This window comes from Sylvia atricapilla, chromosome 2 (assembly GCF_009819655.1).
Source record: "Sylvia atricapilla isolate bSylAtr1 chromosome 2, bSylAtr1.pri, whole genome shotgun sequence".
Classification (NCBI taxonomy): domain Eukaryota; kingdom Metazoa; phylum Chordata; class Aves; order Passeriformes; family Sylviidae; genus Sylvia; species Sylvia atricapilla.
In genome coordinates, this window is record NC_089141.1 from 106,868,305 (window position 1) to 106,896,019 (window position 27,715).

General features: G+C 43.8%; 1 protein-coding gene across 1 annotated transcript in view; it reads left to right on the forward strand.

Moving 5' to 3' along the window:
• Positions 1-1,953: 1,953 nt before the first annotated feature.
• The window catches only part of LANCL3 (LanC like family member 3), a 30,865-nt gene continuing 5,103 nt past the window's right edge, over positions 1,954-27,715 (forward strand). Inside the window, exon 1 of the mRNA XM_066340082.1 lies at positions 1,954-2,499. Within this exon, the coding sequence (XP_066196179.1) occupies positions 1,954-2,499 (546 nt within the window). The remainder of the gene's footprint in view (positions 2,500-27,715) is intronic.

Below are 27,715 nucleotides of genomic sequence, written 5' to 3' on the forward strand. Positions count from 1 at the left end.
CCTGAAGAAAAGTGAAGAAACCATAATCAGAGGGTGAAAGCAAATATCTCTGAGCAGGTCATAAACCACATTAAATAAAAAGAAGGAAAGAGAAAGGACAGCTAAAAATCAAAAAGAGGGTGTGAAAGTGCAAGTGAGGAGCTGCACAGGGTTGAAGGTACTTGGCTGAAACAAGCAGCCAGTGTGAAGCTGAGAGAAGCCACAACTTCAGAAAGGTCTTTCAGCATCCAAAGGTGCTTGCTGCTGCTGTGCCAGCTGCTGGTTACTGCCTGGAGCCTCTAGCAAGCTGCACCTTCCACCTCTCTTTGGGAAGGTCCTCAATTACTAAGGCTGCACGTCCAGAGGAAGTACCGGAGATTACCAGGTGCATAAGTCACAGATCTTTGATGTGAGATTCACTTATGTTGCAGAAGTTCACATCATCAGGGACAGAAGTGACACCTGTGTATTTGTATCATGAAAGAGTTGCTCCTAATCTCTTCTTCTCTTCTCTTCTCTTCTCTTCTCTTCTCTTCTCTTCTCTTCTCTTCTCTTCTCTTCTCTTCTCTTCTCTTCTCTTCTCTTCTCTTCTCTTCTCTTCTCTTCTCTTCTCTTCTCTTCTCTTCTCTTCTCTTCTCTTCTCTTCTTTTTGGAATCTATTCACTGACCTAAATTTTCTGCTCCTCATAAGCTCTGCTTGGCTCATGCATGAAGGAAAGGGGCCAAAGATGGCCTTGTGCCACCGCTGGTCTGCTGGGGACTCGCTTAGCTTCCCATGTAAATTGGCCTCGGGCTGCCCTCGTTTGGATTTGGCTCCATCCTTCAGCTTTGGCTGCAGCAGCCCCCGAGGGGCCGTTCCACGGCCAGGAATAACTCAGCAGCTCTCCGGCCACCCTTCCAGCCCCCGGATCTCTCCAGCAGACCCAGCGTTCATCCCTGAGCCAAACAGCAGCATCCCTGACAGCAGCGGGGCGGGGAAGGATGGGAAACTCGATTACCCCTTTTTCGTCGAGGATGCACAGACGGCTCGGGCAAAGCTGATGCACTGTGTGAAGGAAGAGCCCCACGGCAGGACGAGCCGGACACCGGAACCGGGTCAGCCCCTCGCGTATCTCAGCCCGGCGGTCCGGAGATCCGGGCCGGCCACAGCCACTCCGGGCGGCCGAGGAGAAAGAGCGCAGGAGGGGCGAGGGGCGCTGGGCGGGCACTGAACGCGCCGTGCCGGACCCGGACCGGCTCCGCCGGGGCTCCCGGCCGGCATCACCTATCGCTCCCGGCCGGCATCACCCACCGCTCCCGGCCGGCGTCACCCACCGCTCCCGGCCGGCATCACCCATCGCTCCCGGCCGGCATCACCCACCGCTCCCGGCCGGCATCACCCACCGCTCTAGCCCCGGCATCACCCACCGCTCCCGGCCGGCATCACCCACCGCTCCCGGCCGGCATCACCCACTGCTCCCGGCCGGCATCACCCATCGCTCTAGCCCCGGCATCACCCACCGCTCCCGGCCGGCATCACCCATCGCTCTAGCCCCGGCATCACCCACCGCTCCCGGCCGGCATCACCCATCGCTCTAGCCCCGGCATCACCCACCGCTCCCGGCCGGCATCACCCATCGCTCTAGCCCCGGCATCACCCACCGCTCTAGCCCCGGCATCACCCACCGCTCCCGGCCGGCATCACCCACCGCTCTAGCCCCGGCATCACCCACCGCTCCCGGCCGGCATCACCCACCGCTCCCGGCCGGCATCACCCACAGCCCTAGCCCCGGCATCACCCACCGCTCCCGGCCGGCATCACCCACAGCCCTAGCCCCGGCATCGCCCCCGCCCGCCCCGTCGGCCGCCGCGGGAGCGCCCCTTTCCCGCCTCTCGCTGCCTCCCCGCCCGCCTCCCCCGCGCTCCCTCCGCCCCCTCGGCCGGCAGCTCCCGCCCGCCGCTCCCCGCTGCGCAGAGCGGCCGCGCCGGCGGGGGATGGAGAGCCAGCGCTGCTTCGCCAACCGCTTCGATGACTACCCGGGCAGCCCCGCGGCGGCGCCGGACAGGGAGGCGGCGGTGCCGCTGGTGACGGCCACCATCGAGCGCATCCTGCGGGAGCTGCCGCCCCTGGGCGGCCCCCGCGGCTGCCCGGGCGGGCTGTACGGCGGCGTGGCCGGCGTGGCCTACATGCTCTACCACGTCGCGCAGTGCCCGCTGTTCGCGCCGTCGCGGGACTCGTACCTGCGGGCCGCCCGCCGCGTCGTGGACGCCTGCCTGCGCTACCAGGAGGGATGCGGCGAGGCCGACGCCGACACCCGCGCCGCCTTCCTGCTGGGCGGCGCCGGGGTGTACGCGGTGGCCGCGCTCGTCTACCGAGCCCTGGGGCTGCCCGACTACGCGCGGCCGCTGGGCAAGTTCAGGGAGCTGAGCGAGGTCTGCGCCCCGCTCTCCTTCCTCGAGTGCGGCTCCGACGAGCTGTTCGTGGGCCGCGCCGGCTACCTGTGCGCCGCGCTGGTGCTGAAGCAGCGGCTGGGCATGGAGGTAAGGGCGGGCCGGGGGCAGCCCCGGGGAGCTGGGGCCGTCGCTCGGGTCACCGCGCCGCTGCCGCGCCGCCGGGGATAGAGGGGGATGCCGCGGCTGTGGGCAGCTTGCCCCCTCGGGGGGCAGCTTCAGAGCCCCCGGGGAACGAGTTCCCCGGCAGCTGCTCCTCCTCAGCTCCTCCCCGAAATGGAAAGATGCGGCTTTGCCGGAGGGAGCGGGATGGGGTCCCGGCTGGGGAGCGGAGCGCTGCATCCCGAGGCACGCCGAGAGCATCAGCTGTTGGCTGCCGGATGGTGAATTACTTACAGAAGCCACCCCGGGCTTTTCAAGAGTATTTCCGTAAAATGAAGTGGGTAAGAAAAGAAATAGCCTTGAGTAAAACAGTGCGAGGAACCCTGTAATACGAAGAGGTGCTGTGCTATAATTTATCAGATTTTCAGAGGCATTTGGTCGTGCTAAACTCCAGCATACAGACTTTCGGAAATCTGGCCGTGTATTTTGCTGCTTTTCATGAATGAGAGCAGAGATTTTTTTTTTGCTGGAAGCGTGAGATGTGGTTATGGTTCAACATAGTATTGGTTTCAGTAGTCGGGAATTTACCCCAGGACATTGTCATTGTCAGTACAGTTCAGCTGACAATCCAGAGCTTCCACTGATTATGGCATAATAATTATTGCAAGTGATTGTGTTTGCTGTGGTGACTGTTACCAAGTGGTCAGTGTGGTATCTGAGCAGGCAGTTGGTAGATTTTTTTCCCCTGTCCTCTTGTCAGGTCCAATCTGTGTTTCCTTGGTTAATCACTGATTTGCAAGTTCATGTGCTTCTGGCTTTCTTCCCTCCCAGGAGAGGAAGCAAGATGTATTTATAAGTAAATAAATGATATAAGAACTAGTGGCTCTGCCCCATCCAATACCAGTCACTGCAATTGGAGTCTGAGGAAATTCACTTAATGGAGGTCTCAGGAGGCTCGAGGGGATCCAGAGAAGCCAGGGAGAATGTTAAGTCAGTTAAATACTGTGATTGCCTTGAACTAGAATTTATAACCACACTAAGCATTTCAAGTAGCATACCAAGCCTGCTGTTTCTTTGTACAGGATTGTCTGACAATCATAACCATAAACATGGTCATGTTATTCGTAGCCATGACATAACCAAACTTTTCATTTGATGGCCTTTCCCATGACAGGAAAGTTTTGTGGACACCTCACAATCCACTGTGCAGCAGTGCCTGCCTGAAGGCATGGTTTCTCATGGAGAAATAAGCCGTCCTTGGTGGTGCAGTTTGCACTGGGGGAGTGTGTCCAGCACCCATGTCAGTGCTTATGATGGTGTTGTGACATTACAGCAGAAGGAGGTGGCACCCTGCACTCTGCTGCTTTATTTAATGCTTTTTTTTCCATTTACCTTATACCCCTGAGAGCAGTTGGTGAACACTTGGGAGAGTGGGTGCAGTCACCTCTCACAGGCAGCGTGAGCAATGGGAGAGCTCTCCTCTATTTGCTTTCTTGGTGAAAAATTGTGCTAAAGGCAGCTGTAAAGAGTTAAACATCCCCACAGACAAGCACAGGTATGCACTTACTGTGGAATCTATTTAGCAGGTGGCTTAATTGCTGTTTTACCAATAAAACATATCCTGTGACCCCTTGCTGATATTTTCATTGATAACGTCCTTCTATAGTATTATTTCTTCTGTCAAATTCATCATAATTTTAAATGCATAGTGCAAGAAACAAAGCACACCATTAATCATTAATAAAATAAAATTAAATCTTTTCATTTTGACAAATATTTTAAAAACTTGCAACTGAAATATTTTGCGTCTTTGTGAGGAGAATTATGATTTCTAGTCTATATGTACTCAAGCTTGAGCAAAATGTGTGTCCTTTGATAAATATTCCCAGCCTAGTACAGAATTATTTTAATTAGTACATTGCCAGAACAAACCCTGCATCTTTTTACAAATGAAGAAAGGGATGCCCAGGGAGAGTGCATGTCATTTATTACCCAAGGTCAAACTGTAAGCCAGGTACATCCCAGAATAGAAGCAATATCTTGTGATTCGAAGCGCTGGAAAATGCTACCTCCTGTAATTTGATTGTGCACAGCCTCACATGGCTCATTGCAGCATGTTTTCTTGTTACCCACATTCTTTTTTTTTTTTTTTTTTTTTTTTTTGAGAACACTGTGCAAATATTTCCAGCACAAAGTGAAATCCATTCCTTACGTTGAAGCGCAGCCGCTGCTGCCCGCGTGGTTTTTTTCCTCTGAAGGAGTCAAATGGTGACCTATATATGAGAAATCACTTGTCCTTGAAAAAAGCCTTTTGAGAGAATTTTATATTTCTTGGGTTTGGTTTTTTTTTGTTTGTTTAATCCAAGCAGGGGTGGAAGGAGACAGCTTTATTTCAGCAAAAACTAGTTTAGCTCAGCTGCTGTGCCCCAATACTTCAATTTCTTGCTAAAGAGTCCTGGTGTCTTTAAGCTCTACATGTTCTTCATGAAGTTAATGGACTGTCCTGAAGGATGCAGTCTGTTGGGTAGCACTGACCTCATGTGAAGAAGGCATTTGCATTCAGCTGGTTTTCAGATTTTTAGACTAATACAGCATCTTTCCCTGATTAATTAATTGGGATTTTTTGCATGAGTAAGGATTACTTCAGCAGTCAAGGCTTAACAGGATTTGACTTTCATGATGCACTGTGCAGTAGGAAAGATGTTTATTTTCATCCTTTCTGTAATTTCCATTATATTGCAGTCAGTGCTTCCCAGACAGAGATAGGTAAAATGTTTTGGCAGAAACTGTGTCATTTGTATAAGGTGTATGTACTTTAGCTGTCCTTAACTGCTATGGTTTTGCTGTTCAGGGGGAAAATTTGTTTTGTTCTCTCTTAAGTACATCCTTTTCTAATGCTTGTAGTGTTGGTTCACTGTGTGTCCTTGGGGAAATCTGTCAGTCCTGCTTTTAATTACCTTCACTCCCTCTCTGTTTGCTTGGGCAAACAGCAGTAAGACACCATTAAAATGGTGGTCCCATCTCTCTGTTCAGATGATATTTTATCCTCTCCTCAATTTTTCTCCGTGATGCTTCTGTCCCATTTCGTGGTTGATGGAGCATGGTGTGCCTCGGTCTCTGCACTCCCTTCTGGCAATGTAGCTGTCAGATGACAGAGGAAAAGGTACAGGAGTTCAAGTGGCTCCTTGTATTACCATCTGCTGAAGATGTTGCTGCCTTTTAGCACAGCTTGGGTTATCTTTTAATAACTGGCTGTGTGGATGGGCTCCACTGACTTGCCCTGGCTCAGGGCTGCAGCAGCACAGACAGCAGTGGTGCCCTGGAGGAGACAGGGCAGCATTTTGCACAGCCTGGTGCTGTGATTCCATTGGAGGCCGTGGTTTCAAAGGGCTTTGGGGACCCCGGGAGAGACCCCTGCTGCAGTTGCAGGGGTGACAAGATGAACCAGCAGACAGTGGCAGCAGCGTGGCCAAACCTGTTTCCTCGGGGACTGAGGCACTGAGGAGCCTTTGGAGCTTGTAGAGGCTCTCTCCTCCACAGTGGTTAAGCGTCCTGTCTCAGTGCCAGAGGGACATCTCAATTTCCTTCTCCAGCCAATGCTAGGTCATGACTTGGTGTGTGTTTCCAGGGCTGTTTTCCTGTCAGAGTGTGCACAGTTCTGATATCCTGCCCAGAGAGGGATATGGTCTTTCTAGCAGGATCTCACTGAGGGTAGAGCCCTGCTGAAAACCATTCTTACCCTGGCTGCCATCTATCTCCAGAGCCTCTTTTGTCTTGGACCTCAGGAGACTGCAAGTCAAGCCAAAGGAGTCAGCTGGTATGTGGCAAGCAGGAATAGCACTGCTGTGGGATGGCTGGGGTCTGGCTGCCAGAGCAAGGGAAGTGTCAGGAGTTACTTTAAAAGGCAGTGGAATGGATGGATGTGCAGTGTGTGGAACGTGACGGGTGCAACCAGTGTGTATTTTGTAATGTTCTGGGAGAGAAGATACAAAAGAATGAAACCTGTTTTCTTTCAGCTCCTCAGACAATTCTAGATGATGCTATTGGTTCCTTAGAGCCTTCCCTCCAAACAGTCAGTGAGTGTTTAAAGACTACTGTAGGCTACTTTGCTCCATTTTTTTCTTTTTTTTTTTCAGTCTCTTAAGAAAAAAATTGTAAAGTGTGAGAGGAAGAATCTTCTGAAGTCCTGCCTAGAACATGCTCATTTGCAACTCTTTTACGTGGAATGTAGATGTATTAATGTTGAACACAGTGTTTCTGAAAGACATACAAATTAAAGATCTTTGAAGAGAGATCTGCAGAATACCCACCAAACTGATGCTCCTCCAAGTGCTGTGGTGCAGAATCCCGGTGTCAGGCTTTTAATCTCACCTCTCCTGAGAGAGGAGGGTTGGCCTTTGAGGTGAGATTTCATTCCTCCACTGTGGCCAGTGAAGTCCTTCCTCTCCGTGAAAGAATTTGCCAGTTTATGTGAAACGTTGTGGTGTTTTAAAGGTCAGATATCATGGTGCTAGCCTGGACTGTGCTGATTTCATTATTTCATTTCACACAGGCCACTACACAGCCAGGATGTCTTTTTTTGCCAGGGGATTAAAATGAGTTAACAGTAAAGATAAAATCTTTCGATTCTAGCCTGCCTCTTTTAAATGTAGAATCTCCTAGCCATGGTTTCTAAAATTACACACAGGGGAAAAAAATTTGCATTATTTTGCTTAAATTGATGAATTTAAACCAGGAGCTGAAAACCGATTTTTTTTAAGTAAACAGAAAAACAATGGGAATTATTTGCATCTGGATTTTTTTAAAGGAATCTGAAATGATTTGGGTATACATTTCAGTATTTTCCTGTCTCTTTTCAGTAAGACAATGTGAATCCTTTTTATTTTAACAGCCTTCAGACTTGGAGATGGGGACATCTTGATAATGGTTGAATTCAGTTCAACACAGTGGACCCTGAATATTCAGTTGTAGAGTCAAAGTGGAAAACTGGAGGCTGAAAATGTTGAATTTCAAGTGCACTATTTACCAGTCAGCAAAAAAGCACTGTAATACCAACTGGATCCTGCTGGAATTGGAGGTTTGATTGACACAAGTTTAGTGACATAAGTTATGTATTCTGCTGCAGAAATAGGGGTTTCAACCACTTATAGCTTAAGAGTGGTATTAAAAAGACAGTTCTGTACAAAAGCACTGCTGTATCTCTGTACCTCTTTGTGCTGTTGGAAGAACATTTGCCTATGCAGCAGCATCTTCCTGCTGAAAAAGCAGCCCAAGCAGTAATACTGATTTTAAAATAAGGGATTTAAAATATATATATATATATTTATGCAGAGGCATCTCTTTTATCCAGAATAGATCTCTACTTCCATATCCTTCTCCTGACTCCTTTAAATTTCATGTGACAGCATTTAACTCTTAAACTTTGTCAGTTCAGTCACCTTCCTCCTTATCCCCATGGAAAGCTTTGAGGTCACCCTTTGGAGTTTGTGTGGAAGGCAGTGTCCTTGCCCTCTGCAGTGCTGCCTCTGGCTGGAAGGTGAGAGCTGCAGAACAAAGCACAGGAGCTGAAATGAGGCCATGCTTGTGGAAAGGTGCTGGGCAGTCACTTGGACCTGTGGAGTGTGCCTGGTGACTGCATTTCTGGAAGCATCAGGAGCCATCAGTGTTTGAAGCAGAGAAGCAGGGGATCTCTCTGGTAGAGAGGTGCAGGGTGGGCTGGGGGCTGCTCTTTCTCACAGCATTAGTTACTTTGGTGACACAGGTTGCCTTGGGTTTTCAGATTTTTCTGTGTTGTGTTTTATGAGTACACCAAAGAACTTTATTACAGTACTGTGTTTCTACAGGTGGCAATAATTCAACATTGATGTTTTCCCCTTGTGATTTTTTTGGCCTGGTTCTAACATGGGACCAAAAGGCACAGTTGACTGTGTTAACTCACAGGTAGCACTGGATGACACAGCAGAAAGGAGGAATGTGCATATCAAACATGGTTATGTGGTGGAGTGGTGGAGGCAGAGACAGGGAGGCATGGGGAAAAAAGACATTTTACAGAGAGGAAAAGAAAGAGGCAATTTAAAAATTATTTTAAAAGCGAAAGAATTAGTTGCTGGCAAAAAAGAAAAATGGAAAGGTGCAGGCAGTAGCAGAACTCAAGGATGAAGGGAAAAAGGCAAGGAATAATGTGGTCCCTGGAGCAGGGGAGATTTAAAACTAAAATCAGGTTCTTTGACAGATCTGATTTTTATCTGGTAGAGATCTGATGGCCAATGTACTCAATTTAGAAGAAGGTAAAAGTTCAACAGAACAGTAAACACAGGGAGAAGAGGACAGGCAGAGGAGTAAGCTACATTTTGTTGAGGAAAATTACTATTTTTGTCTGCTTGTTTTTTGTTTGTCACTCTTCCGTCCCCATATTCTCTTTGCATACACTCATACTTTTACAAAAATAGCTGTCATCACATTCAGTGCTTACAAATCAGACCACAGCCATATGTGTTATGTTCCATATTTTCTTTAAGGAATAACTGAGACAACTGCTGATGTCTGGAAGCAAATACAGGCTTTTTCATGAACATTGCTGTACTTTTGACACTGATATTTTCCTGTGACATGCATATAATATTATAAATAAATGTGTAACTTAAACAATAATGCTGTTAGTAAGTTTTACTTTGATACCAGGCTAAAGAATCAGGAATATGAAGGACTGAGCTGCTCCAGGGAGGAAGAAAAGTGCACTAGGCTAACAATTACTCTGTAAAAGTATAACATGCTTAGCACTTTACAGCGCTGAAATGGAGGGATAAAAATAAGCTGTAAGTTGCTCTGTAGCCACTTAATACACATTGTTGGAACATTAGATTTTTACGTAAAGGTGTAGCACAGCTATGCACCACAACTGGCAGGGTGCAGGTGTAAAGAAGATCCTCTTCTTTTGTCTCACCTCCATTAAATCAGTAGATCCCCCTCTTCTCTGTTAGTTTAGCTAGACAGTGTTAAAATCAAGCTGCAGCCCCACTGGCAGGCTGTGTGAAGGTTGCAGAGCAGGTTCCCAGCCTTGCCTCTGAGCAGGATTGGGGCTCTGTCGAGAGGACCAGGGAGTCAATCACAATGGCCAAGTCTCGTGGTCCTACTGTCACCCAGCTCCTCTGTTCTACCCCTTTTTTTAAAAAAAAACTGAGTTCAATATATGCAATCAGGTCACTATTTTTGATAGGATGATCTGTCAAAACATGTCTTTGTGTCTGTCATGGCAGGGAGTTCTTTGACCATTGACAAGCATGAGATTAAGCACTGAGTGATGTTGTGTAACCTTCTGTCCACTCCATTACAGCAGAGCTCAGGGACAATATCCTTTCAAAACCAGTTATTTCTTATCTATGTTGTAGGCTTATTTTCAATTGCTACTTAGTGAGCTGGAGTACCAAGGCAAAATAATTAAAATAGTTGTTTCATTTTAGGCAAACATGATCAAAAAGTATTTTAATAGCAGTCTAAGCTGTGGCTGAGTCATTTGGTGTTTCTCAGCTCAGTATATTTTGATGTCTGAGAGAAGAACCATAAATCTATTTTTGCAGTAGATCCGTATTCCTGAATTCTTCATTTTAATGGCATGGTATCTTTTGTTGAAGAACAGTGGATCATGAGTGAGATTGAATAGATGTTTGATAGCACTGAATTCTCTGGGAGGAAAAAAAATGTGGCAGATAAATACACCTTCTGTCTGTCTGAGGCATTTAGCTATTTTGTGTGGCTAATCTTTTTCTTCACAGGATGCTTCCAGTCCCTCATTGGCACAATGTTAACATGGTTGAGGATTATAAATTGGGGATGTGCTGGTCATATTTATATTTCAGCATCAAGGAAATGAAGGCTGCTCTTAAACGTGTGTGGGCCTGGGTCTAGAAGCAGCACAGGACAAATTAGCTCTGTGCTGGTGGGTCAGTGCAGAATTGGAAGATGGTAATTATTGCTCATTCCACACTGGTGGCATTCTGTAGTTTGTCTGCTCATTCCTGACAACCAAATAATATCCCTGCCATAATCAGAGAGCTGACAGGGACCTTGAGAGGTAATTTAGGCTGCCGTCTAGCCTGCAGGAAGGTGTACCTGTGCCTGTCATTCCTGGCAGCCCCTCCCTGACTTGCTCTTCATACCCCAGTCAGTGCTGAGGGATCCACAGTCTGCTCTGCATGTGTGACACACTGCTTTGTTAGAAAGTCCAGCATAATGACTAATCTGGATCTTGCTGAAATTTAAGCCTGATTTTCCTTGTCCACTCCATTGAGAAACAGCAAGAAACTTGTTCCTCTCTGCAGAAGCTCTTTATGTTACAATTTCAAGACTGTTACAATTTTTACTTTTTTTTCCTTTTTTTTTTTTTTTTTTTTTCCTCTTCTCTAAACAATCCTAATCCTAATCCTTCCAATCTCCCCATGTGTGTCATGTTTCCTACATCTCTGGTCATTCCCACTGCACTCTGCCAGTCTCCCTCCAACTTTTCCTGAAGAGTGCCAGAAGTTGGACACATGGTTGTGGCAAAAACCTTTCCAGTTTAGCAGAGAGATAACTCTGTTTCTTCCAGGTCTTTTTTTTTTTCCATATATACACAGCTGAGTAAGGTGTTTGCATCTCACAGCAGCGAGGCTCTGACTCACCTCCAGCTCATGACCTGCTATTATCCAGCAGCCTTTTAATGGGCTGCAGCTCCTGGACAGGTATTCTTTAGGAAAAGTCTCTGAAGTGAAGTGTTCAGGGTCATGTGGAGAGAGGGCATCATTGAGCGCTGTGCTGTGATATGCAAGATGAGAAGCTTCTTCAACCGAAGGAGCTTTGTGTCATTAATGCCAACTAGAGAATCTCTTTTCCTTTGTTCCCTGAGTGAAACTGGGAATATGTTATTCTGCATTGTAACTTGAGGTGTGCCATTACATATCCAGGGGACATCTGTGAAGTGATAAGAGTCCTTTTGAGGAAGTACACTTGGAACAATATATTTGAGAGGGCTGTATTAAGTCAATTATTTTGTCCGCTTTAGAAATCAAGGAGTAAGTGAAATCTGAAGTGTCTGGAGGTTAAATTTAGTCTGTTCTTGTGGTTTAGTTTAGTTGCTAATGTAAAGGTAATGCTCAGTGTTGTGTCTTCTTTCTGCCATCTGTGAAATGGCTAATGCTATAGTTGCTTTAGTTTTCTAAGACTAAGCCAGTGATTAAGTAGTCAGAATTCTAGTTATAATAGAAATGGACTGCAAAATACACATTCCACATGGAGCGGTTTAAATTTGATCAGAACTGACTTGGTCAAATATGAACTCAGGGTAAATTCTTAGCAGTAGAACAGAAAAAGAAACTTGTTCAGGCTTTTAAATAAATATTGATTTGTTTGGTTTTGATCTTGCAGAGTTGAATCAATCATGAGCTTTCTTATGTCAGGCTGCTATTTTCATCCATACATGTTTTTTATTGTGCCATCAAAAAATGCCTGGAAATAAGGCTCATTTAACTGCTACACATCCAGAAGACAAAACGTAGATGAAGTTGTAGTGTGAATACACTTGTTCTACTTTGATTTTATTCTCTAAGCACTGTGGGACTGCTAGCTTATTTTGGTAAAACAAATATTTAAAAAAACCCACACAGGTAACCTGAGTCAAACTTGGGCTTGAATCTACGGATCCCTAAATGAATAAAATCCACACCATCTATCTGAACAGTGGATGAGCATACTCACGTTTGGATTTGGCTCAGTTGTAGAGCTGAAGCATGGCCACAGCTGGAAGGCACATCTGGGGATGTTCTGGTCCAGCCCCCTGCTCAGAGCAGGGTCTACAGCAGCAGATTGCCCAGGGCTGTGCCCACTTGGTTTTGAGTATCTCTGCTCTGTGCCTTTCCCAGGCAACCTGTGCTTGGTCACCCTTACAGTAAAAAGGCTTTATTTTTATATTTAAGCAGATTTTCTGTCAGTGGGCTCTGCTGGGAAGATCCTGGCTCTGTCTCCTCTGCTCTCCCCTATCAGGTGTTTATATATCAGTGAAATCACCACAGAGCCTTCTCATCTCCAGGCTGAGCAATCCCTGAGTTAGTACATAGAAAACAACTGTCATTCCTGCTCCATTTGCCTCTTTTTCCCAAAAGCAGGCTCACAATGCCATTCCACCTCTTCTGACTTCCTCTAGTACCTTGAATGGGTGTAGGAATGCAACTTTTTTCTCTTGCAGTTGCAAGCAGGGAAATCCAGAAGGGTCAAAAGGACCATGGTCTACTTGTCAGTCTTGCTGTATCAAGGAAGAGCAGAATCTTCTCTTAGTAGCTAAATATTAAGGTTTGACAATATCATTCCCGGTTCTGGCAGGTAATTGGGAAGGTTGTGGATCTGAAAAGTTTTGGTACAAAGATTTCTTTTTCCTCTGCAGCTCGAAGGCTTCTCAAGGGCCTCACAGCTCTGCAGCAGCTCTGTGTCTGTTAGTGAAAATTCCTGGATGATTGTAGGAGGTAGACCATGCCCCACCATTGAAAGAAGACAAGAAATACCCTAAAAGTGCCTATGCACCTGCACTGCAGGAACATTATCTCCTGTGTTAATCAAACACCTCGGGCTGCTGTTTGCCAGTGGAGGAGGAGAGTTCTCTGTCGTGTGATGTGTGAGCAGCCAAGGATGCATCAAGGGAAAAAGACAAAACCTTTTCCTGAAAGCTGTATTACAGGCCAGGGTATGATTAAAGCATTCTTCCCAGTGTCTGCAGATGGCCAGGACACCCCTCAAGCATGGGGGCTATGAGGGAGGTTCTTTTCTGTCATTATTTTTGTGGAATCTCTTTCAGATTCTGCGTGACAGACATCAGATGACTTCAGTGTCCTTCTGGGCCCTTGAAATGAAGCTGTTTTATTCTGAGGGCATCAGGATATTAAGCACACAAAACAGGATATGAAAGGCATCTGGTAATGAGTTTTAAATATATGTATTTTGACTTAACATGCTTTTCCTTGGAAAACACACTTTGTGATCTGTAGGTCCAAGAACTGTAGCTGTGTGGGGCCCTCCTGTCTCAGTTCATTCGGTGCCTCCTCTGAGGCTGCAGAGAAAATTCATGTAAAATCACAAATCCAGCAAAAGAGAAGATGGCACTGAGGGCTCCCAGGGCACCATGTGTCATCTGTAACGTGAGGCAGTAGTAATTCCTGTTAGTTAATTACCTGCAAGCTAATGGCCAAGCGCTGTGAATATTTCTTTATTACTGTTGGCAGTGGTGTGATTTGTCTCATGGCTCTTATTCTTCCTCCTTGCTGTGTGAGGTTTAAACTCTTAGAGTAATCTGAACTGTGCCTTCTGACACAGCAGTCTCATTTTCCCAAAGTCTTCTTGGTTTACTGAGAACTGAGAAAAAGTAGCACAAAGGGAAGACTGATAAAATTTTCCTAATTCTATTGTAGTACCAAATGGCAATCTTTCAAGTAGGAGGAAAGTACAGATAGTAATCCCATTACTTACCAAGTAAGCTACGTTTTAAAGAGCACAGTATTCCACACTTCCTCAAATAAATCCCATGACTCTTACTCTGCCCTTGAAATGTGGCAGTGTTGAATTATAAGTAACTGTCTGTATTTGAAAATACGACTTGGAATTGTGGGCAGATTTCCAGGCAACGCTAATGGCCCTGTGTGCCACTGGAAACTTTTGTTACTGTCTCTTGCTTCAGAGCCATCTTGTCGATGTGCCCTGGAGTATCTGGAGCCACACACAGAACATCAGGATTTTTACTACATCAGGCTGCTACCACAGTCTAAGGATAGAGTAAAATTCAGATGACTCAGAGGACTTGATCACCTTCATCTGGTTTTCCTGCATTATGTTGTCAGCATTCTTCCTGTAGCTCAAGTTGATATTTCTATTCAGTGGCTTATTGGCATGGCACAAATTGCAGATCATCACACAAAGTAAAACTGGCATGATGCCAGCGTGGACTTCTCTAGAACTCGCCCTGTTTTAGAACAGTGCTGGTGCTACTTTCAAGTGGCTGATTTATGCCTTAGTTAGCCTGTGAATGATGCTGTTGTGTCGTTTACCTCATTTAACTAATTTCACAGGTAGCCACATTGTTCCTCAGCAGCAAATATTTAGACATACTTCCAGGTGCCACATGTCTCATAAAGATCTGCATAGTAGAACTGAGCATATAAAGCAGCATGACATAGAATAAAGAAGTCATTTGAGACAAGCAAGATGTCTTGTTGTAAACAGCAGAATCATAAAATTAGTGGCTGATGAAAGTAGCCAATACCTTGTTTACATTTGAATAGATCTTTTGATGCAGTGTCAAAGATAATCTTCTTTGAAAACTTAATTCGTGCTGGCTTGCATGGGAACATTGTGGATTTGGAATTAGCTGAAAGACCACAAGCAAAGCTAATCATAAGTACTAATAAGGGGCTGATGTAGCAACCAGCCTTATTTATTATCTTCATTAATGATCCAGAAGAGCCAGATATCTTGGATAAGAATTGCTTTGGCATTTAAACTGAAGCAAGTGCCAGACATTACACACAGGCAGAGGGAGAGTATGGAAACAGCTAAAGAGATTAAAAAATGAGCTAAAACAAGGTTTGTTTTTACTTTTTAGTGCAAACACATGTATCTGTGAAGAAATATCTGTAATATTTATCCTGTACGCTGGGAAGAAACTGAGATTCAAGTAAGCTGGACACGACAGGGCCTGAGTACATCAGAGTTCAACACTTACTTTAGTGTAAATTCTCCTTATATTCCTTTGTATTTATTCTCCATGGGAATGAACAGCTAATGTCAATGAAAAGCCATAACCAGTTCTCATTATCACAACATGCCATCCACTAGGTCAGTACCATTTTGGACTCCCTGCACAACTGTACCATCACCACAGAGATATTATGTATTCCCTCTCTGTGATTCCTTGGATCTTTCCATTGCCTAAAACTCACCCAGGATGCCAAGACATCAAAAGTTTTGCAGTAAAAACTTTCCTGGGCTGGTGAATAAGGTTGGATATGCTTAAAAGTCCAAAGCACCTGATTTATGTCCTGAAAATCTTTCTAGGCATCTCTTGATAGATGTCAATCCTGGGAGTGCTGTGTTGGGGGTCACATAAGCCATGCCAAAATTCATAAGCCAACAGCTACATCACTGACCATCTGTGGAGCTCTGGTACAGATTTATAGTGCTGTCTTTTCTCCTTGGTATTTATGCAACTCCTTCCAGTCTTCCCACAGGTAGTGGCAGTTTGCACTCCATCTCACCTGCCATAACTCACCTCTACATCCTCCAGAGGAGGCTGTAAAGCTGCAGCTGGGGAGCACATCCCACCTAGCTCATCCTTCCCAGTTTGCTGGAAGTGCTCTTCTCACAGAGCCCCAAGGGTCTGACATGCTGCAGAGTAAAAGCAAATTTGGCATTGCCTCTTTTCCCAGTAGCAAGGGCAGAATGTTTTCACCTCTTGTCACCCTTACAAGTTTGAGGACCAAATGGGCTCTGAGCAAATTACAGTACAAGTAGTGGTCTTCCTTTTTATATGCAATAAACTTGAGATTTCATCACAGACCTGGTAATTCAAATTCACCTCCCTTCTTTTTCTGACACAGTGCAGTGATTTAAGCTGATGCCTCTAAGCAGTGTGTGCTGATGGCTGGAGCATCTTATTGCACCTCTGATTGAAATTACTCCCATTTAATACTCGAACATTCTTCAGAGCGCAGCCTGGAGGGAAGTGCCCCAAACTCTGTCACCTGAAGTGACAGCATGAGAAGAAACTGTTGCAGCATGGCAGAGGCACAGTAACTGCACAACAGGTTTAAATAACAGTTTTCAAACTGTTTCACACACAGCACAGCATGGACAGTTGGATGCTTCCATTTGATTGCAGTGAAGAACACTATAGTGTATAAACAAATCTTTCTCCCTCAAGATTTGTTTCCAGTGCTCCATCTGGTTTAATGTCTTGTACCAGTGCTAGATGACTCAGTATGTGGAAAGTGATTCTCAAATGTGTCATCTGTAACATGCCTAACGTGCTTTTATTAAGCTCTGAAACACAAGGCTTTCTTTTTCTTCCAGAATTGATGGGCTAAGTTCTGGGAGTTGATTCTATGACTTGGCTTTGCAACATCTGGCAGTGTTGTGACCTATCCCTGAAGGCAGGAGTAACCCAGGTTCTTGTTAATAGATCCCTTGGGGCAGATTAGAATGAAACAACGCTGAATGATTGGTATTTGCAAACTTCCAAAAAAACCCTATGTATATGTATTTACAAAGGAGAGCAGGTATGTTGCCGTAAGATAATAATTTTGGTTATTATTATCTATAGTAATATAGCAATATAAAAGCATAGAAAGAACACTTAAGTGAATGTATGAGGGAAAAGAAAAAAGCATAAGAGTAGAAAGATATCCCACCAGTGGATCCTGCAATGAGGTTTGATTGTTGCAATTTTGATGTCCATTGGTTGAAGTGATGGTCGCAGTCTTGATGCATCAGGGATGGGGGAACCCCCAAAACACCAAGTTCAATTGGTCAATGTATGCTTAGGCTTGGGGAGAATGCCCAGGTACCTTCCCTGGTGGGAGAGCTTTCAGTCCTTTGCTGGAAAGCCTCAGAAATGAGCCTGGGGGTGCTTTGGGGGGGGTCTTTGCTGGGTTATGACCCTTTCTTGCCTCTCACATCAAACTAGCTGAGCCTGTTATCCCCCATCACAGGGGATGAACACCCTCAGGATTTTTCCCTGGGGTAGCAGAGAGAGTTTACAACTGAGGGAGGACAACTGGCATCATGACCAAAAGCACCATCCCACCTTGCAGGACCTGCCTCTTACCTGGCTCAAAGCCTGGCTTGTAATCCTTGGTGAGACCTCACACCCTCAGTCTTATGGGGACCAGAGGCTTCACCACCACACACCCAAAAACTCACTCCCTGCCCCTCAGGGGGTGCAAGCCCAGCCCCAGCAAAGCACAAATGGGAAATCGTTCCAGCCATTAACCGTTAACATTCCAGTCTCTCACAGTCAGGAATAAATGTTCTTACATTGTAATATTGGATGAGCTGGAAGGTGATAAACTATTTATTTATACAACACGGGCTCTGAAAAAATTCAAATTTAATTCAGTTGGAGCAGTGGAGCACTTCCAGCAGCTAAACCAAAGATCTTTCTAAAAATTCTTAATTGTAGAAAAGTTCAGTTGGTTTCTTCAAATTGCACAGTGTGAGTGGACTCAGATAAATTTTGCAGAAATAATTTCCCTAGCTTACTTGAGTCTTGGGGGAGCAGAGAGATACTTCGCCTTTAAACTTGCAGCTTTTAATGAACCATCATTTTGTTCGTACACTGCAAGATAAAACAATTTTTTGTGTTTTTTAACACGTTGTCTCTATTAACACATTATCTCCTGTCCAGAAAACAGATGTTAGCTTCACTTAGAAGAATTTCTTAATTACCTCTAAAGTACTTGTTTCTGCTTGACTTCTTGTTTTGCTTGTTTTGATAATGGGAGAACAGACCCAGAGAATTATCCGAAGAAAGAACAAAACAATCACTGCTAAAGTAGCTGTTAAATAATCATTTCAGTCTTACTCTCATGTATCCTGGCACTTCCTGTTTGGTTTCTGCAGTGCTGCAGTACCCTGAGCAGAGTTTGCAGACCTGTTCCCAACACTGAGCAAATTGTCACACACAGTTTAGGTCCTTCATCTCTGTGAGGGTCAGGTTTTGAGGAGGTCAGAGGCTCCTCTGAGGTTCTGAGCTGTACCTGTATTATACAGCCACTGTTGGGCCAGTCTGTGCATCTCCAGGTAGCAGGTCATGATGGAAGCCCAAGCTTTTATTCATTCTAAATGTGGAAAAAACCCCACTGCACTGAAAGCATTGTAGTTGGGAGCCTCTGATGCTGGCAGCGACTGTGTTCTTTTTCGGAGCCTTAATTTGAAACGAAGGAATGAGCAGTAGTTAATTTCTGCAAGTTTTAGTGTTAACAAGCTGTACAGTCTTTTATGGATAGTTCTCCAAGTGCTACTTTATGCAGCCTCTCCTCCTCCTCCTCCACCATCAATTTTTTTTGGTTCCAGCACGTCTGCCACGAGGCTTTGAGATGTATCTGTTTTCTTATTTAGTTTGGTGAGCCTGTGAATGACGCACGTTCACTTGTACAGAAGGAGGAGGTCTCAATGCTCACAAAACAAGCCTGCAGGCACTGGAAGTAGACTGGGAATTCTGACACGAGGAAGATGAAAGGACTGGATGATGGTGACAGATAAGGAATGCAGTATTTTTAACAGAAAGAGGGAAAAAAACCACAAGGCTGCCTAATAATGTATAGAATGAAATGTCTGTTTTTTGAGTTTCAAATGTCCCTGAGTTTCAAATGTCCCTGGCATATTTTGTGAGTTGGAGCCATGTAAACAACACTCAATGAAACACCAAAAAAAAAGAAGAAAGAAATAAGCAACACACTTCATATGTAAAATTAAATGGATGTACCACTGCTTACATTGTAATATTTGATTAGTTGAAAAGTGGTAAAATGTTTTTGACAGGTGTAGTCCAGGCCAAATCCTGTAGTGCTGACAGGAAAAAAAAAAAAAAAAAAGATTCCCCATGGAAAACTGTAAATGTCTGACAGTCTCAGCTGCATCTGTGAACCATCACCTAGGGTATTAGTTTGAAAGGCAAGTGAATTCCTGTTAAACTGACTATCAGGGAAGATGAGAGATAATTTAATCCAATACAATTTGCTGGTGTGTATATAAACTCCAATCCTTTATTTTAGTTTTTCAAACCTCTTAGTTCTATTTTAATTCTTCAAACAATGTAGCAAAGAAGATCTACAGCATGAGTGTAAAGCTGTGCCTTCACGGAAAATACAGACCATTATTTGGAATCCTGGCTTCAGGAGAGTGGTGCCTCATATCTCAACTGAAACTTTTAGTCTCTTTAATTAAGGTGCAGAAGATACTGTGTTGCCTGGCTCATCACACAAGCCAGTCTTAAGAATATTTTTTGACAGTTCTTTAAGAGTCTGAGGGAGAACTACTGCTTATAGATGCAGGGTTTTTTCAATAGGCATAAAGTATGCACAGCCTTGGAAAAAAGTGATTAAAAAAAGCCAAGTATTTTTGTTGTCTCTAAGTCATGCACTCCACATTGGTTTACAGCAAGGAATGACAGTGCATGTGCTACTCAGTTCCCTCCAAACTGACTGGAATGAGAGTAGGATCAATGTTTGAAGAGTTGGATGTTTGCTCAGCTTCTGCAAGTGAGGTCAGCATTTTACTCTGTCAAGTAATTCTTGTTCCTGAAGTCTCAGTCTTTAAGGGCTGACTTGGACAGAATTATCGGTCCCAACAGACCATAAGCCAGCCCTATGGCGTTACTAGCAAGACAAAGAAACCCTAACAAACTTGTAAAATTTCCAGCATTTCTTACATGGTAAGAACAGTCTCCTCAGTCAAGAGCCATTCAGGTCAATGAGGACTTTGATATTAAAAGCCATAAGAATGATCTAATAGTTGAAGTGACTTTGACAAATTGAAAAAATAAAGTGCTGCATGAGGCTGAGAAGGCTCTTTTCCGTTACTGTGAGTGATTAAGATACGATGTTACTTAAGATGACTTGAATGATGAGCATCCTTAGAGGTATTCTTAAGGAACCAGCAATCAATCTTTCTCTCTGACCTCATCCTGTACTTATAATTCGCTGTATTACATAGTTGTCTTCTTTATTACATAGTTGCTTTTAAGTATAATCTCTTAGTTTTATTTGGGTGGGGTTTTTTTCTATTTTTGACGTCTCACATCTCTTACCAATGAAGTAAAAGAATGAAGAAAGAGAAGTGTCCAGTTCTTTCTGGAGACCTTCAAGTCATCTTCAAATATGGCTCATCAAGTTTCATTGGTCTCTAGATACTGTTGCAATTTTCATTTGTAGAACTTTAAGCCTAGGTCAGTTTCCCTTTAACTGATGTTAGCCTTTACTGGCTGACTGGAAATTGAGTTCTGCCCATCTCCTGCTGACCTGCAGATGTGTACAAACACTGTGTAATAACCTCCTTTTTCCAAGAAGCAACCTGCCTAAGTTTGTAGTAGCAAATGGTGGTGCCCAATTGAACTGGACTTGGATCATTTTTAAATCAGACTAAAGCCATGGATTCATGCAGTGTTAAGGGAGGGTTTCTCATTCCTGGTTACAAAGATTTTGTCTCTGGCAAGGGCTGTTTCATGAACCCTGTTTCCTGCTGCTCTGGAGCTGGAAGAATGGATAGTGCTCCTTATGCCTCTGCAGAGATTGCCTTCATGAACCAGCCCAAGCACCAGGACAGCTTTGCTGCCACAAGAAATGTCTGTGGAACAGCTGAAGGCATGGAATCACTTCCAGAGAGCCAGCAGACCCGCTGTTCAGGGGAAGGAAGCTGATCCAATATACACAGGCAGAGCAGATGTTCCTTGCTTGGTAGTGTTATAAATGGGATGGGATCCTGGGGCAGCACAGCTCCAGCACACTGGGATGCCTGTTCCCCCAACAAGAGTGCAAGGAGCCCAGCTTGGGAGGTGTTTGTCAGCATAATGCAGCACTGTCAGGGACACCTGTCTGGAGTGCAGGAGGATAAATCTCCCATCAGGAGTTGACAACTCTGTGCTGTGGTTTTGGCATGAGCTCATTACAGAGCTCATGCACTGATTTGCTTTCTGACTGAGACTAAACAGTCAAAGGATTTCCCACTGATGAAGTTTATACATGAATAATCTTCTTCCTACCTGTGAGGGGAGAATGGGAAGGAAAGCAGTATGCAGCAATAATCTTCTGCTTATTTGCAACTCATAAACTGCTCCTGTGTCTGGTGAAGGAGTGGTTGGTACACAGGAGCTCCAAACAAGGATCTGGATTGCAGAGAATTGTGATCTCTGATACATCGAGTTTTGCCAGTTCCCAGGGTCCGTGTCCCTATAATTGCTCAGCCATGTGTTATGTGGCTAGTCAATAATAACAATGAAAAAGGAAATAAAAAAAAGAATTTTACATGCCTGTTGAAAAAACGTTGGGGTAGAATTCTGTAATGTAAGAAAAAGCCTCTCCAAGCAGTGCTGGGTTTGTTTCTCACTTAATTTGCAAATCTTTTTAATGTTTTTAAACACGCTTTTCAATTCACGCTCTTGAATTTGGGTGCAATTCTAGGGAGAGATGCTTGAAAATAAATTGTTGGCTCTCTGTGCTCTGTGGTAACTCTAACCCTCGACTAGGCAGCAGAGAACATGCAGCTGGGGTGCAGACAGCTGCAGTTCAAAAGCCTCAGCACAGGAGTGCATCCCGGGATACCTCACTTATCCTGTGATCAGACTTGTCCTCCTGAGAAATGCCCTGCTGGACTTGCTGCTGACCAGTCCTGGTGATTATCTGAGCTGCTCTGATCTGGGATCTCTGATCCTCTCTGCTTCAATTTTCCTTTAGCAGAGAGCAGGGGGTGGCGCTTCCCTACTTTCTTCAAGTCATGATAGTGATGGAGACCTGTTTTTTCCTTCCCAGGATCTGGGAGAGCCACTGTATTACAGCTGGATAGATGTATCCAGCCAGGTGGGGCAGCAGAGTAAGTGGTGTTGGGAGCCTGAGTGTAACTAGAAGAAACTTGTGCTTCCCTCTCTTTTCATTGCCCCAGGATAGAGGGAGCTTGAAGAAAGATACAGCAACAACAAGATACTCAGGTCTTGTGCTCCCTCCCCCTCCACACACACCCTCTCTTTTCCCATTGTCTCTGCTGGGCATTGTGATTTGTCCTAAGGTGAGGACAACTAGGGAGAAAGGTCTTAAGAATGCCATGCATGAGGAACTGTGTGATTGCTTGCATAATCACAGAATCCCAGAAACAATTAGGTTGGAAAAGACCTCTGGGATCATGGAATTCAACCTGGGACTGAACACTAGCATGTCAGCCAGACCATGGCACTACATCCAGTCCTTTAAACACCCCCAGGGACAGTGATTCCCTGGGCAGTCTATTCCAATGCCTAATCATCCTTTATGTGAAGAAATTCTTCCTAATGTCCAAGCTAAAGCTCCTCTGGAACAGCTTCAGACACTGTCCTCTTGTCCTGTCACTGGTCACCTGGGAGAAAAGGCCAATGTCCACCTGGCTACACCCTCCTGCCAGGGACCTGAATGCATTCCAGGGATGGGGATGCTGTGATTATTGCCACTGACTTTGGTACTTATCAAAAAGGGTGTAAAATGCTGCTGGATATTGGGCCAGCTGGGCACTCCTCCAATTCCTGCCTGGTGTTCTTACCTCAGGACAAATCAAAATGCCCATCAGTGACAATCACAAGAGAGAGAAGTGTGTGTGGACAATGCACACGAAGATCCCGAATGTTGTCACCCACCACAAAGGGCCAATTGTTTTTTTCTTTGAAACTCAGTTTTTAAGTGGAGACATAAGGGATTGAGATGCTCATTGCATTTGACCAACTGTGTAGCAGCACCAGGTACTCTGAGCCAGCCACCTGTCCACAGTGACAGTTGTGCTCCATCCTTTTCTGCAACACTTCACGTTCCCCTTCTGAAGGACAGGTTTGACAGCCAAATTTGATGGGTTTAGTGCTACACAGGTAGGACTGTGTGGAAGTTTTGTGGCAGGTAGGACCTGAGGAAGTTTCGTACTTTGTTAATGTAACGAAACTTCTGTATTGTCTTATTTACCAGTAATCTGATTGATCAGGAATAAAGGCAGTCTCCAGTTTCTGATTGGAGTCATGATCAGTGACCCACAAAACAGGACAGTACTGGCTTTGCTGTTTCAGTGGTGCTGAGGCAAAGAGCAAGCCCCAAAACCCCCCAAATTTACATGTTGAAAACAAGCAATGCCAATGGGATCTATAGGGAAGTCTGACTTACTCACGATTGCAGTCAAGTGTCATTTTCCAGTGAACTGGCAGAATCATATTAGTAATTGTTCTGAGTGTGACCACACTGTCACGTAGTTGTTAGTATGAGAAATTCAGGGAAGTACACTCTCAAGACAATACATGGTGCTGTTACAGCATCAAACAGACTGCATTAGGGACAGTATTTCAGGAACTAATCTAATTTACTGACCAAAGTTTTCAGAAGATTTAAAACCATGTATTTTTTACCTTTGAAAGAATGATATACTTGACAGTGCTCCCAAGGGAAGCAGACTCATGAGCTTCTGTGCCTGTTTACTTGGAGGTGGGTTTCCCACTGTGCCACAGGAGAGGTACATCAATCAAACTGCAATAACACTAAGGGGAGGCAGACTCTGGTATTGTACCTGCTACTTTTCCATGGCTTCAGGTGTTATCATTATCTGAAAGGCAAAAACCTGGCTGTGACATTGCATGGAAAGGTTCCTGCTGGATGCCAGTCCCTGCCTTTGGTAGGAAAGGGACCAAGCTGAAGGAATGAGCTTAAATGCCATGTGCTGCAGTAAATATCATGGAATTACCAAGCTGACTCCAGTGTCTGCTGTCCTGCTGAACACAAATATGTCTATCTTTTTTTGCAGCATTTTGGGTTATTATAACTAATTCACAAGCTCCCTCTGCTGGCCTACCAGCATAGGAGGGCAATGAGAAAGCTCCTGTTAACATTTTTTTCAAACTGGCACATTTTCTTCAGCTTATTTTGACACTTTGTACAGCATCAGAAGAATTGTACGATCAAATTCATGTAAATGGCTTTTTAGAAGTGTAAGAGAGAGAGATTTGATATGTTAGGTGCATAATTAAATATTTTTTATGTGCATGGAAGGTTTTTTTCCATAATAATGTAACTGTAGCTGTTACAAAATGCTCATGCATCTATCAAAAGATAATGATACTTGGATTCAGTAATGCCTCCTGTCACAGGAAAGAGCTCTAAGGAAATAAATACAGACCTGTTAAAAGAATTAAAAGCTTACAGTCATCAAATGCACTCCATACAGTATGCAGTTTGATGTAGCAGTGGTTTTCAAAATGAGCCAAGGGGTTTGTACAAGCACTCAGAGGGATGAAAAAGTGCTGAAAATGTTACTCTGATCAGAAGATCTCATCCTGCTGCTTTCTACCTAATCTTCAAGGTCAAGATTTCTGTCTACAATTTTCAAATACATAGATGGGGCTTAGCACTGTCACAACCAATAATTGCAAAATCTCTTTTAGTAGATTAAAAGGAGTTGTGAAATTATTGACTTCCAACTAAACAATCTCAGGGTGAGAGATTGCCAACCAAAACCAGAATGATGCTCTGTGATTGCTGTAGACATAGCACATCCTGGCTGGCTTTTATTTTAACAGGAATTTACTGAATTAACGACCTGCCTTAAATAATTCACAAAATTGTGGAGTGCCTTTATGGGAAAAGGCATATTGTCTGCAGTGGCACCAGAGAAAAATGGAGAGACTTTATGAACAATCACAGTGGCGTTTTTACTGCAAGTCAGGCTCCTAGACACAGACAGTGGTACAAATAGAAGGTGTTATAGTGCTGCCTGTGTGTTGTGCTTAAAGTAACAGTTCCCATACACTGGTGTGTATCTGTCACCAGCCTGAGTGGAGCAGTTACTTGGCAGCACTCAGCATCACTGCACAATGATGTAGAATAGAAAATAAAAGAACTCCAGCGACCAATTGATACAAAAAGTGCAGGGAGAATGTGGAATGCATGTATTCCAGACTGCAGTCTAGTGAGGAGACAAAAGTGCTCATTTCTAACATCGGCTGAGACAAAATCATCTCTTTTGACTAAAGTGGGCAGGTCACCTCTATTTCAGCTGGAAAAGGAACATGTATGATGTCTGTGTTTGATAAATAGCTGAAAGTTTGAGAGGGGCTTTTTACACGAGCATGCAGTGATAGGACAAGGGGAAATGGCTTTCAACTAAAAGAAGGCAAGTTTGGTCTAAATGTTAGGAAGAAATTCCTTGCTGTGAGGGTGGTGAGACACTGGAACAGGTTGTTGTGGAGAAGCTGTTCAAAGCCAGGTTGGATGGGGCTTTGAGCAGCCTGGTCTAGGAGAAGGTGTCCCTACCCATGCTGGGGGACTTGGGACTAAATGGTTTTTAAGGTACCTTCCAACCCAAAGCATTCTGTAAGTCTATGGTAGAACAGGTTGTGATGTCTTTAAGAATACAAAAAGGAATTAGGTGAAATTTTAAAGTACTAGCAATATATCTCTTCGTATCATTAGTCTTCCATTCAAGTACTGACATGATAAAGAGTAATTTTACCTATGCTCATATTCTAAAAATGTATATCTTATCTCAAGCATGAAATATTTTTCTAGGTAGTATATTCTCGTACTGGCTTCATTCTGCATCAAAGCATCTGATGGCTCCAGGGCGTGATATCAATATACCATTTATTGTTTCAAAGCCTTGAGGATGATCAGTCTGTTTCTTTTCTGTCTCTAATTAAACATTACTCCAATAATTCCCAGGGGCAAGGAGGCATTGTGACTACTCTGAAATGAAAATGAACTGTAGAACCACAGTTGGATAGTCTGTGGTTATAGTTAATGTATTTTATGATTGTTGTTTTGGTCATAAGATTTAGTTTTATTAAAGATACTGTAAGGGACCATACCACAGATAATTTTTTTTTTTGTAAAGTGACTGAAATCTAAGGAGGTTTTAACACAAAATTGGTAGAAATAAAATGTGTCAAACCAATGGAGATCTTAAATGTGATTGCTGATTTTTCAGCATTTGTCAGGCCACTAATAGTGATGGTGTGTGTGAGTTTCTGTTCCAGTCAGCCATTTCCCAGAATAAGGAGCAAATGCAAATCCTTCATATTTAAGTGTTTTGGGAAATGGGAAGCAAACCTACAATGACTGTGAATTGAGTGACTTGGTAAGAGGTATTTGTAGTCCACATAAAGGTTGATTTGTTTAGCTCTTAGTCAGGACACGTCTACCTGGTGTAAGCCCATAGATCAGTCCAAGAGGCCAGAAATAAGTTGTTTTCAAGATACATAGGTCATTTTCTTTCCCATTTTCTTTGTTTATGTGGAAGTGGGTCAGGTGGGTTGACTTCTACCATTCATTCATGCTTTTAAATACCCCTTTTCGTCTGTCTTTGCACATGGGCTGCTTTTGCATTCTGAAAAAGAGGTGACATTTGTTAGTGTATTTCATTATGCCAGCCAAAAGGGTGTACTATGTATAGACTTAGGTATTCATAGTGCTCAAGTGTTTTGACTTTTTACACTTACTTTATATTAAAAAACAGTGAACAGTACATTCTTACCTAGCTGATACTTCCTTATGCAGCACTGTGGAAGGCTGGATTTGGGTAGAAGTTTATATCCATTTAAAATACACAATCAGCATTCTAAAACAGTTATTAGTTCGATTTAAAATTAAATGTGCAGAACATAAAAATAAACTTAGCAAAACATGGTTTGTATTGAAAGCTAGTTGATAATATTAAGTGAAGGAATCATTACATATAGAAAATGAACTGATTAAGATTTTTCTAACCCACATGCCTTTGCCTTTCAGAATTACAATTAGTAGAACTTATCCTTCACAATTATTTTTAAAGGATGACCTTATTAATGCTTTTACAAGGTATGGAATTAGAAGGAGTAGGTCCCAAATTTCAAGACAGTAAAATGAGAGCTCTGGAGAGAATTCAGTGTTTCTCACCATGTCTTTGCTCTCATTTGTTTAAGATTCAAACCACCTCTTTACATCCTGTGAAGCTAAAACAATTAATTTAAAAATGACTGAAAATGAGTGACATCTTCAGATGTTAATGGCTTATTTAATTCTACTGCAGTAACATTAAAGAACTCTGATCAAGATGAGAACTAGGTTGTTCTCCAGGTTGTACAAATACCAGAGTAATTTGGAGCAGCAGTAAAAAAATCCCTTGTTATCGTGGAACAAGGTGAGACACATAAACAAGATCTTTCAGCCATTAGTTTTCAGTCACATTTTAAGTGTCATTAATTATCTGTAGCATCTTTTAAAGTCTAAATGAGAAAATACAGTTTATAACAGATGTTGTCTCCATATTAAAGGTATCAGTATTTTTTAAACTTGAAGAAGTTAATGTAAATCCTATGATAATAAAATTATAGCAAACCCAAATGTGTTCAGAAACATTTCAAAGACATTATTCTGATATTCCAGTTAATTTTAGGATTGCTCTTTATCTTGTCAAGACTATTTGTACAGCCTTTTCCTTTTTTTTT